The sequence below is a fragment of the Trichosurus vulpecula genome, chromosome 2 (assembly GCF_011100635.1).
Source record: "Trichosurus vulpecula isolate mTriVul1 chromosome 2, mTriVul1.pri, whole genome shotgun sequence".
Lineage (NCBI taxonomy): Eukaryota > Metazoa > Chordata > Mammalia > Diprotodontia > Phalangeridae > Trichosurus > Trichosurus vulpecula.
The window spans coordinates 424,319,535-424,333,790 of NC_050574.1; the positions used below are offsets into that span (position 1 = coordinate 424,319,535).

A 14,256-nucleotide genomic window follows, 5' to 3' on the forward strand; every position below is an offset into this window, starting at 1 on the left:
AATCATCCTAAAATCATGCCATAAAAGTTCTCTAAAATAACAGCCAGGTAATAAATTAACATACACATGACCTTTGAAATGATCATTACCAGGAAACAGAATTCAGCAAACATCTGGGCTGCTCCCTGTCATTGACTGATTTGATGCAAGACGCAGCCACTAGAAAGACATTTTGAAATGAGTCTTAAATTCAGAAAGCTGTCTTTTTTTTATTATTTTTAAATCAACGCCTTTGTTTGACAAAGCCTAATTTCACTAGAATTGACAGGGCTGCATTTCACATGAGTCCATTTAACAAATGAGATTGAACAAACGTCTCCTGCAATCTCATCTAATTCAATTTGACAGCCAAACCAGGTAGGTATAATAATGGTTTATACATTACAAAGAGCTACCCTCCTCTGGAGAAGGTACAAATGCTTTCCATGTGCAGCATGGCAGGGCTCATGGCTCAGGATGGGCACCAGGGGTGCACAGCTTCCTTTTCCTATGACTTTAATCCAGTGTCTCCAAATGTACCCCGGACATATGGAGCCGTGAGAATCGCCATAGAAAAACATAGACATGAGCACACCCATTTCACTGTGAATAGTGACATAATAAACAAATCACCTCAGAAGCTGAGGCAATATACCCCAAACCCAGGGCATTTTACACCAATGGTTTTTAGCATAACTGGCATCACTAGAGTATATTCCCGTCACATGGATTACTCCAGTGTTCTCACACCACCTTTAATGAATAATAGAACTTGACTGCTATCTCTTTGCTTGTCCTCCTTTAACTGGATGTTAATCAAGCATTTGTTAAGTACCTGTTATGGCCAGGTACTGTGCTAAGTGGGCAGCTAAGTGACACAGTGCATAGAGTGCCAGGCCCAGAGTCAGGAAGACTCCTGAGTTTGAATCCAGCCTCAGACTCTTCCTAGCTGTGTGACCTTAAAAAAGTCACTTAACCCTGTTTGTCTCAGTTTCCTAATCTGTAAAATGAGCTAGGAAGGAAATAGCAAACCATTCTAGTGTCTTTGCCAAAAAAAAAAAAAAACTCAGATGGGGTCATGAAGAAAGCAGGTAGGTGTAATAATGGGCTCATGGGCTCAGGATGGGCCATCCTGACTGATAAACAGCTGAACAGCAACAGCTGTGCTAAGTGCTATGGATGCAGAGATAAAAATGAAACTATCCCTGCCCACGTGAAAAACTCAAGTCTTTCTGACTCCAGGCCCAGCACATTACAATACAATTTAGTGGCCTTATTGGGCTGTATGACTGCCAAGGTCCCATTGATTGCTACATCTACAATCCTCTTCCATCTCGAAATCTATCATCTTTTATACCTGTGAATCACAGTTAAACAAGTTAGGAAATGATTCTTAATAACTGAGAGAAACTGAAGGGGATCTTTTCATTTGAAACCTGTCCTGTTTCTGTACAATGACACCAATAACAAACTTAAAAGTATTGAATAAATACCTGTTATACACTATGCAAGGCACTAGGAAAACAAAGAGGAAAAGAAAACAAGAAAAAAAAGAAATTGTCTATGGGGTATGTTGGTAAACATTTAACAACTGGCTGGGGTGGGGGGAATTTTGCCTACCACACACTTTTAAATTTAATTTGCATTATTAACATTTTCTCCATCACTTTCTTAAGTCTAGACAATCAACAAAACAGTAAATCAAACCCTGATTTGTAGCTTCTGCTGTTTTCTGAGATGTGACTACTCACACTGAAAATTTAACAATGGGCTCTGCCCTCAAGGACCTTCTGTACTTCATCTGGAGCTGCAGCCAATTTTCATTTACCCAGACTGGTTAGGGGATACGCTGTTCCAGCCTGACAGAAAATTACCCTGCACATAAATTAACCATTTTCAGAGAAATGCAATGGAATATGCTTTCATTTCTCTTTTATGATCTAAAAGTCACATGTAGATTTTAAAATACCTCAGAGTCATCATTATGAAAATCACTTTTCACTCAGCACTGTGAAAGAAATTCTGGTAGCTGCAGCTTTCTGGTTATTTGGGCTGTGGATAAATAGCCTACTCAAAAGATATTGAGATATATAATTTATATACAATATAGAAATATATTGATATGTATAATTATACATACATACATATGTATATGTATGTGTGTATATTTATTTATTTCTCCCTAAAATAAACCCAGTACGTCACAAATTATCTGTCTAGCATTTAACTTGCTGGTCAGATCTCTCTGGTAATTGGAAACTGAGTACATCAATAATCCTGACCCCTCTATAACCAACCGGATCCTGGAATTCCCCTAACACCTGTCTTTAGCACCAGGCAAAACCAAGAATTTCTCATCTGCCCTGCTGTACCACACAGTCCCTCCTCCCCCCACCCCGCCCCGCCCAAGTCCTTTGCACCACTTATTCAATTACTGTTAATCAAATGAACATTGAGGTACCTTATGTCAAGGCCAGGACAATCAGTTTCCCCATGGCTCTCCTCAGAATCCCTTTGACTCCATGATTGTGTGACCTTCCTAAGCCAGAGTTCTCTTTCCTGGCCACCATTTGTAATTCCCTCATAACTATCCACATCAGTCCCATCCCTCTCCCACTCTACCCTATCCTTCCATGGCATATTTTGGATCCCCAGTTGTATTGTTAACAAACTGCTCTTCAGAAAACTATGCCCCCACTCCAGAAATTACTTTCCTTATGAATTATAATTGGCCTTCTGTTTACATGTTGCTTCCCTTAATATAAGTTCCTAAAGAGCAAGGACTGTTTGTTTTTGTCTTTGTATCTCCAAGACTGAGCGCAGTGCCTAGCATATAGTAGGCACTTAATAAATGCTTTTTAAATTGAATTATCTCCCCAAAATGAAGGAGTATTCAATTAGTTGAAGGCATATAGGCAGCAAAACTAGATAATTAAGATACTCTCCCCCCTCCCCAATTCAATTTGAGGCCTATATTATGTGATTTGGCCATCTTCATTACTCAAATTAACCAGAAAATTGTCAGCTCTGCCCTTTACATGATGTCACATAGGTAACCTCATAAGAGAATTGATTTAAAGCAATGGTGTCAAATTCAAATAGAAACAGAGCCATAAATGGTATGGAAAGATCCCAGCAGACATATTTGCTTAGTTTTAAAATATAATATTATCTGTGTTTAATATGTTTTTGTTTTATTAAATATTTTCCAATTACATTTTAATCTGGCTACAATTGGGAATGTTGTGGGGCCACACGCTGCCAGCAGACTTTATGTTTGACACCTCTGATTCAGAACTGGACAGGACCTATAGGAATCCAAACCCTTTCACTTTACAGATAAAGAAACTGGAACCAAAAAAGACTTAACCAGGTAGTACAGGTAGGATTTGAACCCACGTCCTCTGAATCCAAATTCCCTGCTTTTTTTCATAGCATGATGTACCTCCTTGAACCTCAGTTGAAATTTCCCCATCCTCTCCCCAAATCGTAGAAAGCCAGATTTGGAGACACATGAAGTATCTCTAGACATTACAAGCAGCAGCTACGTAGTACAGTGGCACAGGCCTGGAGTCAAGAAGACTCATCTACGTGAGTTCAAATATGGCCTCAGATACTTTCCAGCTGTGTGACCCTGGGCAAGTCACTTAACCCTGTTTGCCTCATTTGTAAAAGGAGCTGGAGAAGGAAATGGCAAACCAATCCATTATCTTGACCAAGAAAGCCCGCCCCCCAAAATGGGGTCGTGAAGAGTCATTCATTACTGAAATGACTCAACAACAGCAACAAAATGTGACCTTGGACAAGGTACTTGTGGGCCTTGACTTGCAAAGCTGCCAAATGAAGGGACTGGACAATATGATCTCTAAGATCGCTTCCAGATTCAAATCCTATGACCTTCCAGGGATTTGGAAATAGAATTACTTTGGCTCACTAGTCCTTTCAAATATAAAGCAGTATTATAGTAGATGGTCTGCCTATCTTCCCACTATTCTTCTTTTTTATTGTCTTTTATTAAGTCATTTGTGAAGTCATTAAGTCATTTATTAAGTCTGACTATATTCTAGGCACTGTGCTGAATGCTGGAAATTTGCCAAAAAAAATTAAAAAGGCAAAATACTGTCCTTGTCCACTAAGAGGTCATGTTGTCATGGGAGAGACAAGTTCCTATCTAATAATAAACCTTGCGGATCCTCTAGAAATCCTAAATGGCGAGCAGACCAACTTCATTGGATTGTAGAATTCTTGGTTTTAAACTGTCTGCTGTTGAGGCTCCCCTGCTGAAGACGCTTTTCTAAGCAGCAGGGCTCGGAGCCTGGAAGACCTAGATTCAAGTCCTCCATCACATACTATTAGCTCTCTGACCCTGGGAAAGTCATTTAATATCTCCTTTCCTCAATTTCCTCGATTGTAAAATGGGGATAATATCCCCTGCCTTGCAGGGCTACTGTGAGAATGACATGCAAAGTACTTTTCAAACCTCAAAAGTAAAATAGAAATCTCTTTTCTCTCAGCCGGGACGGCGGCAGCATGGGTAAGTGCCGTGGTCTTCCTACTGCTCGAAAACTCCGAAGCCACAGGAGAGACCAAAAGTGGCATGACAAGCAATACAAGAAAGCTCATTTGGTCACTGCCTTGAAGGCCAACCCGTTTGGAGGAGCATCTCATGCCAAAGGGATTGTCTTGGAAAAAGTTGGTGTGGAAGCCAAACAGCCCAACTCTGCCATCAGGAAGTGTGTGAGAGTCCAGCTGATTAAGAATGGCAAAAAAATCACTGCCTTTGTTCCCAATGATGGCTGCTTGAACTTTATTGAGGAAAATGATGAAGTTTTGGTTGCTGGATTTGGTCGAAAAGGTCATGCTGTTGGTGATATTCCTGGAGTCCGATTCAAGGTTGTGAAAGTTGCAAATGTTTCTCTTCTGGCCTTGTACAAAGGCAAGAAGGAAAGACCAAGATCATAAAAATTGTATGATGTCTTTGTCATAGTAAAAAAGTTTTCGTGTAAAAAAAAAAAAAAGTAAAATAGAAATGCTAGCTACTGCTATTGTGACTGCTTTCTAAAGGATTCGATTAAATGATGCAGTAGAATTCAGTTCACTTCAGCAAACATGAGGACATAAAAGGCACTGCAATGCATGTTGGGAATATTGTTGTTCATCCTTCATTTTGAAGAGGACCTACGACTTCATGAGGTGATGCCTTGACTTGCCCGTGAATTGGATTTAAGCGAGGCAGAGCTGAACAAAGTCAGCCTCACTCTCATTGAAGTCCACTAGCAAGACAAAAGTTAGTAGGACGGTCGATGGCCTGGGATGCAGCGGATGACCTTGGTGTCTTTGATGTCTGACCGGGTTCTAAGCACTCCAGAGCACCTCCTTCAGCCTTCGTGACCATTGGAATAAAATGTTTCCATCCACCACCGGGGGAAGTCTTCACATGACTAGGGCAGACATCTCTTTTATTCACCGACAGTCTGAGGCTGGTCAGTTACCCTCTACCTGAGTTAGCCCATCTGCCAAGACAGTTCTACCAGGGTGTGGCCGCTGCACATGCTCCTGCTTCTTGGAGCCACACATGAGAGTAGGGTAAAAGGTGGAAACCAAAAGTGAATGAGTAGCCCTGCAAAGGGATGTCGGGGATACAAAAATGAAAAATGAAATGGTACTATCCTCCAGAAGCTTACAGTCTAATAAGGAGGAAGGTATGCACACAAGCCATTTTAATACAAGTTAGAATGTGATATTTGTTTTCTTACCCCATTGCAATACAGGCCAGACCATCAGAAGAGGGAGGATTGTAAGATGCCTAGGGGCAAATAATATCTAAAGTATTTGGATATACTTGACTTTTATAAAGAGAGTCATAGAATTAAGATGTTAATGCCAGAAATTCAGCATGCTGGGTAACAACAGAACAGAATATGCTTCTAAATGATTAAAACTAATTCCTTGCCTTAGGGTCCCAGTTCATCATTGTGGTAGAGGTTTTATAAATGTATTTTTTACTTAGAAATAAATGGCAGCTGTCACAAAATCAAAGAAAGCTATTTTGAAGCAGGCCCAGTAATGTATATTAGGTACAAAAAGGCCGCTGAATATTGTGCCTTCTCCCCAGGCATGTTGACCTTCAGGCAGGACTCACAGAGGCAGGGAAAGAAGATTCAGTTGAGTAGAAGGTATCTTCCCCCTTCCCCAACCTCCTAATACAGTACATGCACCTACGCTGTCTTTGCTGTTAAGCACACTGAAGGAGGCTCCTCTGGGTTTTAGTAAATACAGATGATGGGGGAAAGAGATTCCAAAACCTTGGAGCAGATATGAGATGGAAAGACCCAATACTAACCCCAGAAGAATGAGGGCTGAGGAAGGCACTGTGGTATAAAGAAAAAAGTCAGTTCCAAAGTAAGTTATTTGGAATTTCAGGGCCTCTTGTTTCCAATATAAATAAAAATAAATGTCTTTTTGTTCAATATAATAGACAATGTGTTTGCAAAATAAGTTACTGCTGCCCATATTCATAGGATCACAGCTTTAGGCCTGAAAGGACCTTTAAGGCCATCTAGTCCAATCCCCTCATTTTCCATGAAAGCTGATCTTTCACAGACCTAATCAGAGAAAGGGGACCAGAGAATATGGTGTTAAACTAATTAAAATATTGCAACAAGTGATCTTTTTATTAGGTAGGGTTCAGTCTCATGAGTAAATCTGAATAGAAGCCACTGGCAGATGAAAAAGAATGATAAACCAGCCCTCCAGATGACCTTTAAGAGGTGGGTTAGTGAGGCTAGAAGGGCATTTCCTCAAGGAACCCAGCTGCTGACAAGAAACATGGACCTGGAGAATAGGAAGCCTTGTGAAGCTGGGAGAGCAGAAGCTCATTCGTGAGCAAACTGAGGACAAGAAGTGAAGTAGCTTGCCCAAGACTACAAGTGGCAGGTGGAAAAATGCATTTTTTTCCAGACTCATGCTTTCCTTTCCCATCTAGGATTTATTTTGCCAGTCAATTAATGTGCTTTTCAGACTCTATTTGACAAGAAAGATTAATTTCAGCTTTGCCTCAGGGCCTTCAGGACACCTATCTAGGTCTCAGTCTTCCCATCTTTAAAAGAGAAGGTTGGACTAAATAATGTCTAAGGCCCCTTTCACAGATTCCACAGTCAGTTCAATCCTAGTAACGTTTTTTCAGCAAGCAGTTCCTCTGATCCTGTGCCTGTAGACAAAGTAGAAATAGAAGAACTTTCTGCCACAAATTTTAAGTTGTTTCTTTCCTATTTAGAAACATCCTTGATGAATGCGTTGGGTTGTATTTTTATTACCCCATCTAGATGACCATTAAAGCAAAGGGACTCCCAAGCCAACTCATTTGTTTTTACTTCTGGAGGAAGCAACCCAATACACCTCCCTGTCATTGATGCTGATTGATAAAGCTCATTATCTTCATGTCCCTGGATAGGGCATAAGTCTCTCTCATTTACCTGGTGACATTTCAAAGCGATGATCACTCTTCTTGGATAGTCCCCAGATTTGACTTTGTAAAGAACTGATAAATGGCAGCTAGGTGGTGCAGTGAGTAGAGCACCAGCCCTGGAATCAGGAGGAACTGAGTTCAAATCTGGCCTCAGACACTTCACACTTACTAGTTGTGTGACCTTGGGCAAGTCACTTGATCCCAATTGCCCTGCCTTCCCCCTTTGCCCCCCACCCTCCGCTGCCAAAAAAAAAAAAAAAAGAACTGAGAGCAAATAATAGTTTATGGGAGAATGTCTATCTTGGGTTCTTTCTCCCTCACTTGGGTAGCAACTACTTTTGTGTCCCACTCAGCAGTGCATAGCCTGATTTATGGTTTCTATCTTCTGGTTTATTTCTCTTATTATTCTGTATTGTTTAAATGTTTTCATTTGCTTGTGGCCATCTTTAATAATTTCATTTTTTGAAATTCCAGTTAAAAATAAATCAAGATCAACCCTTTGGTATAGGGATGAAAGGGAAATTTAAATATGTCAACAATTTTTTTTTGCCAATTTCAGTAACTAAAATGTTTTTTCTTCTTTGTTTATTTATATCATATTATTAACAGAAATAATGGAATTGGAGAATTCCTCCTACCATGTCACTGATGGTCACAAAGCCCTTGCCTGGATTTTTTTTAAATAGAAATGATCAATTCTCATTAAATCATCTGGGATGTATTTGTAATGTAGAACACTTTCTAATTTAATTTTAACCAGAATCAGAAGTTACTTTCAACTTTTAAAGTATTATTTAAAGCTTAGGTTTTTATATAGTAAACCCTCTTCAAAGCTGAGAGAGTCAGACAAGCATGGTGGGTGGAGAGCCGGCCTTGGAATCAATAAGATCTGGATCCGAACCCTGCCTCCAATACATACTGATTATGTTACTCTAGGCATGTCGCTTAACCGTTCTGTGACTCAGGTAATTCATTAAGATTATTAGTAACAATAAAATCTTAACATATATCTACATCTATTTTTGTTGTTGTTCAGTTATTCAGTCATGTCCAACTCTTTGTGACCCCATAACCATAGCATGCCAGGCTATTCTGTCTCCTGCCATCTCTCAAAGTCTGTCCAAGCTCATGTTTGTTGTTTCCATGACACTCCCTATCCATCTTACCCTCTACCATCTTCTTCTCCTTTTGCCTTCAGTCTTTCCCAACATCAGTGTCTTTTTCAGTGAGTCCCATCTTTTCATTATGTAGCCAAGGTATTCAAACTTCAGATTCAGTATTTAACCTTCCAGTGAATTAATTTCTTTAAATATTGGCTGATTTGATTTCCTTGCTGTCCAAGGGACTCTCAAAAATCTATTACCACAATTCAAAAGTGTCAGTTCTGCAGCACTCACCTTTCCTTATAGTCCAACTCTCACAGCCATACATTACTACTGGAAAAACCATAGCTTTGACTTTACAGAACTTTGTCAGCAAGGTGGTGTCTCTGCTTTTTAGTACACTGTTCAGATTTGCCAAAGAGTTCCTTCTGAGGAGAAAGCATCTTTTAATTTCATGGCTGCAGTGGCTGTCTGCGGTAACTGTTGACTACTGCTTCCATTTCTTCTTCCTCTGTTTGCCAGAAAGTAATGGGACCCGTTGCCAAGATCTTAGTTTTTTTTGATGGTGAGCTTCAGGACATCTTTTACACTCTCCTCTTTCACCCTCATCAAGAACCTTCTTGATTCTTCTTCACTTTCTGCCATCAAAGTGATATCATACACATATCTGAGATTGATGATACTTCTCTTGGCCACCTTAATTCCAGCTTTTGATTCATCCAACCTGGCATTTCACATGATGTATTTTGCATTTAAGTTAAATAAACAAGTTAACAATATATAGCCTTGTCGTACTCTTTTTCCAGTCCTTAAATCAATCACTTGTTCCATGATCAGTTCTCACTGTTGCTTCTTGGCCTGCATATGGGTTCCTCAGGAGACAAATGAGATGATCTGGTACTCCCATCTCCTTGAGGAATTGTTTATTTTGTTGTGATACACACAATCAAAGGCTTTAGTGTAGTCAATGAAGCAGAAGTGATCTTTTTCTGGTACTCCCATGCTTTCTCCATAATCCAGTGAATGTTGGCAATTTAACCTCTAGTTCCTCCGCCTCTCTGAAAACCAGCCTGCTCTTCTGTTAATTCTTAGTTCACATATATAGCTGAAGCCTAGCTTGCAGAATTGCTCTAATCATTTTAGGACTATCCATGGGGTTTTCTTGACAAAGATGCTGGAGTGGTTTGCCATATCCTTCTTCAGTGGGTCACCTTTTGTCAGAACGCTCCACTCTGACCTGTCTGCTTTGGGTAACCCCGCATGGCATAGCCTAATTTCATTGAGCTATGCAAGCCCCACCACCACAAAAAGGCAGTGATTCAGGGCAGGTATCTATGTCTGTATTTATAATGCTTATTAGGTGCCAGACACTATACTGAGCATTTTACAATTATCTCATTTTATTCTCACAACAGCCCTGGGAGGTAGGTGCTTTTATTATGCCCATTTTGCAGATGGGGAAACTGAGGAAAACAGAGGTTAAGTGACTTGCCAGGATCACACAGCTATTAAGTGTCTGAAACCAAATTTGAACTCTGATCTTCCTGACTCCAGGCCCAGAGCTAAATCTATCTACTGTACCTACCACCTAGCTGCCCCACTGCATAAAATGTAGAGCAGGTTCCTACCTGAATGAGCAGAGGGAGTTTCCTCACTTCTATTTCCATTAGTTCCCCAGACTAATGAAATCACAAATCAGAACAAATATATGTGTGTATATATGTATATATTATACATATGTGTGTACGTATATTTGTATATGTACATATATATGTACATATACACGTAGTATATATAATATGTATATATGTACATATACACATAGTATATATAATATGTATATATATACATTTTAATGGGTTGAGGTGATATCTTTTTCTTTTCCAAAAATCTTCACCATCAAAGGTAATCTGGTTGCTGTGCACCATACATTTTTATATATGTTCACTTATTATTAAAACCAGAGGTCTTGGCTATCCCAGCCACATAAATTCTAAAACAACTTTCAATTTATATTCACAGGGGTAAAAATAATAAACAGAGCATTACAGCAGTCACCTTTAATAATGGGAATTCAGCAATGAAATTTAGACTTTAAAAAGGGGGGATTTTTACAAGTATGGATTCAGAGCTCTTCAGTAAGCTTATTTAATTGATTGTAATGAGGCTGAACATCTTGTAGGAAAAACAAATCTTGAAAGTGAGGATTGAGTATTAAATGGAAAAGTAAAGGCATGTAGGTACTAAATGTAGGGACGGAAAGGATTTTTTCTTGGACAGATTCTAATACCACGAGTGATTTTGTTGGCCCTCTGTGAATTTTTCCTGACTATTTCCTAGAATCAGAGGGAGTAGGACAGATCATCTAGCCCAGTGGCGTCAAACCATACATAAGGATCTCTGCAGGCCACATATTGACTTAGTTTTAAAATGTAATGTTATCTGTGTTTTACCATATTTTCATTTATTTTGTTAAACATTTCCCAAGTACATTTTAATCTGGTTTGGGCCTCACTCGGGAGTGTTGTGGTCTTGCCAGTGGGCAGCATGTTTGACACTTCTGATCTAGCCCATTCCTCTCTCTAGAGGCCAGTGTTTCCCAACTGTTAATCCTCAGCAGATTTTTACCAGTCTGAAGTTTTTACTACCTATAATTTTTTTTTTAATGTAGCCCTTGACAATTTCCTGAAGTTCTGGGTTCACGCAGGCTTCTTGAATCCTGACATAGAGATATATTTGCTAGCCAATCAGTGGGATTTCAGCTATGGAATCAAACTTAGATTTAAATTCTTGCTCTATCTCTTATTCCCCATGTAACTTTGGTTGAGCAAGTTACTTAACCTCTATAGGCCTCAGTTTCCTAATCTATAAAATGAATGGTTTAAATGCCATCTGAATTCCCTTCCCTTCCATTTCTCTAATGATCCTCTGTTCCCCACCCCATGCTCCATTGTTATTCTATCCAATCGTTTTCCCACCATTCCCTTAGCTTGTGGCCTAACATTTAAACCATTTGGCAGCCCTTCTCTAGGGAAGCTGTGCTGCTGAGCTATGGTAATCCTCAACACTAAAGGTGCACCTGTTAGAAACTAATGCAAGCTATGTCCCAAAGATGTCCAAAAAAAGGGAAAAGGACTATTTGTGCAAAAAAATATTTATAGCAACTCTTTTTGTGGTAGCTAAGAATTAGAAATCAGAGGGAATAAATTGGGAAATGGCTAAACAAGTTGTGGTATACGATTGTAATGGAATATTATTGTGCTACAAGAAATGATGAGGGTGATTTCAGAAAAACCTGGAAAAACTTAGATGAACTGATGCATAGTGAAATGAACAGAACCAAGAAAACGTTGTATATAGTAACAGCAATATTGTTCAATGAAGAATTCTGAATGACGTGGCTATTCTTAGCAATACAATGATCCAAGACAATCCTAAAGGACTAAAGATGAGGCATACTATCCACCTCCAGAGAAAGAACTGATATTGTTTGAATACAGAGTGAGTCATGGTATTTTCGCTTTCATTTTTTTCTTCTATTCAAGTCTTCTTATACAAAATGACTAATATGGAAATGTTTTACATAATTGCACATGTATAACCTATATCTTATTGCTTACCATCTTAGGTAAGGAGGAAGGGCAGGAGGGAAGGAGGGATAGAATTTGGAATTTAAAACTTTAAATAAAAATGTTCAAAGGTTTTTTATTTTTAAAATTTAATTAAAAAAAGAATGCTAAAAATAAATAAGTATGTAGATAGATTTTCCTGTAGGATTATTCTCAGTTCCAAAGGGTAAATTATTCCTGGGTGTAAGGCTATGTTTTTTGCCTTTTGGAATATTGTGTACCAAGATCCCCTTTCATTTATTGTTGAAGGTGCTAGGTCTTGTGTGGTCCTAACCATGGTTCCTTGGTACTTGAACCCTTTCTTTCTGACTATTTGTAATATTTTCTTTGACCTGGAAGCTCTTGGTTTTGGTACTTTTGCTTTGGAGAGGTTTTCAGGAGGTGGTTGATGGATCATTTCTGTTTCCACGTTGTCCTCTAGTTCTAATACATTTGGGCAGTCTTCGTTGATGATTCATTGAAACATAGTTTCTAGATTTTCTTATCAAATTTTTCAGGGAGTCTAATTATTCTTGAATTATTTCTCCTTGACTTGTTTTTCGCAGATACTTATTTTTTTCTTCTATTTTTTTTCAGTCTTTCTTGTTTCAAGGAGTCATTTATTTCTGTTTGGTCTGTTCTAATTTTCATGGAGTCTATTATTTGGGTGATTTACTATTTGCTGTTTTAAGTTCATTATTCTCCTTCCAATTCTTTCCTCCAGAGCTTTTATTTCTTTTTTTTTTAATTTCTTGCCATTTCTTCAAAGTAGTCATGAAGTCCTCATGGAAAAATCCATTTTTGTTTGTTTGTTTTGTTTTGTTTTTACTTTGAGGCTCTGCTTTCAGTTGTTGAGGAGTTTCTTCTTCTAGAGTGACTTTTTTTGTATCACTGTATCTATAATAATTGTTTATAGCAATTAGTGTTTTCTTCTATTTAATCATCTCTCTCTCCAGTTTTAGTTCCTGAATTAGGACTTTGCTCCAGGGCTAGGATCTGCCTGCCCTCTGTCATATTTTTGTTAGAGAAGATTTGCCCTGTTTGTTCTCAAACTGGATTGCTTGTGTTCTTGTGTTAATCTCAACCTCCCAGCATATGTTTATTCAAAGGGTGCTGGTAAGTTTTAGGTCCCCCTGGCTCTTAGAGGTTCAGAGACTGTATCTTCAAGGTCCTCAACGATTTTTGTGCCTGGGCTGTCCTAGTCTGAGTGCTGCCACACTGGGATTAGTCACTCCTGAGGTTTTGCTTTTCAGGTCTGTGCTATGGGTTTCTGACCACCTCAGGGCTTTCTTCTAGGAGCCCTGTGCTCTTACTGCCCCTGCATACAGACCCTTAAAGGCCATAAGTATTTTTCAGTGCTAGAAAGCGTTCATCTTGTTTGCCTGCGCTCATGCTGACTCTTCTGGAAGTCCTCTTTTCCTTTTGCCCGTGAGCCGCTGGCTGTCTTTTGTGTAACTCTAGGGTGGTCAAAGTCACTCGTTATAGTTTCTCATTGAGTTTCTTGACCATTATTTGTTCTAGTGCTATTTTTAGGTCTTCATGGTGAAGGTACCATGGGAGCCAGGCTGCCTGCCTCCATTCAGAGAGCCATTTCCACCCACAATTCTCTACCATCATTCAGGACTAGTCTTTTCAGTCTATTTTAGTATGGCAAAGCTGCTGGTGTTTGTGAAATATTAAAAGAATCAGAAGGCAGCCTTTAGCGTAGTGTCAAAATCCAAAGCTAGAAGAAACCTCAAAGGCCATCTATCCAATCCCCTCATTTTGTAGGGAGGAAATTTAGGCCCACAGATGTTAAGTAACTTGTCCACTGTCATATAAGTAGCAACAGCAAACCAGACTACTTCATTAGACACCAAAACCTGTTCTTTAGTCATCTCAAGTACTATTTGCCATTAAACCATGTCTGCCTGCACGGAGGCAAGTCAAAGGCACAAATGGGAAATCTTAAAAAAAAAGATAGATAGAAAAATGAAAGAAAAGATATATCCAAGAGAATTATAACCTGTATACATAAAATTCCTCTGCAGCCATTCACTTGCACCAACAAGGGCAGCTAGTTTTAAGGCAAAATTATTGCTATTATTCCCCTTCGCGC

The 14,256-nt window shown here is 39.1% G+C and overlaps 2 protein-coding genes across 2 annotated transcripts in view; both read left to right on the plus strand.

Annotated features, from left to right (window-relative positions):
• Positions 1–14,256, plus strand: part of RAI2 (retinoic acid induced 2) — a 128,936-nt gene that overhangs the window by 48,972 nt on the left and 65,708 nt on the right. The gene's annotated exons all lie outside the window — the stretch shown is intronic.
• LOC118839640 (40S ribosomal protein S23-like) lies at positions 4,510–4,997 on the plus strand. The gene has a single exon (XM_036747137.1). The coding sequence runs from the start codon at positions 4,510–4,512 to the stop codon at positions 4,939–4,941; it is 432 nt and encodes a 143-aa protein (XP_036603032.1). The 3' UTR covers positions 4,942–4,997.

Excerpts from the sequence above, each read along its gene's own strand:
- LOC118839640 (XM_036747137.1), top strand. The coding sequence starts at position 4,510 with ATGGGTAAGTGCCGTGGTCTTCCTACTGCTCGAAAACTCCGAAGCCAC.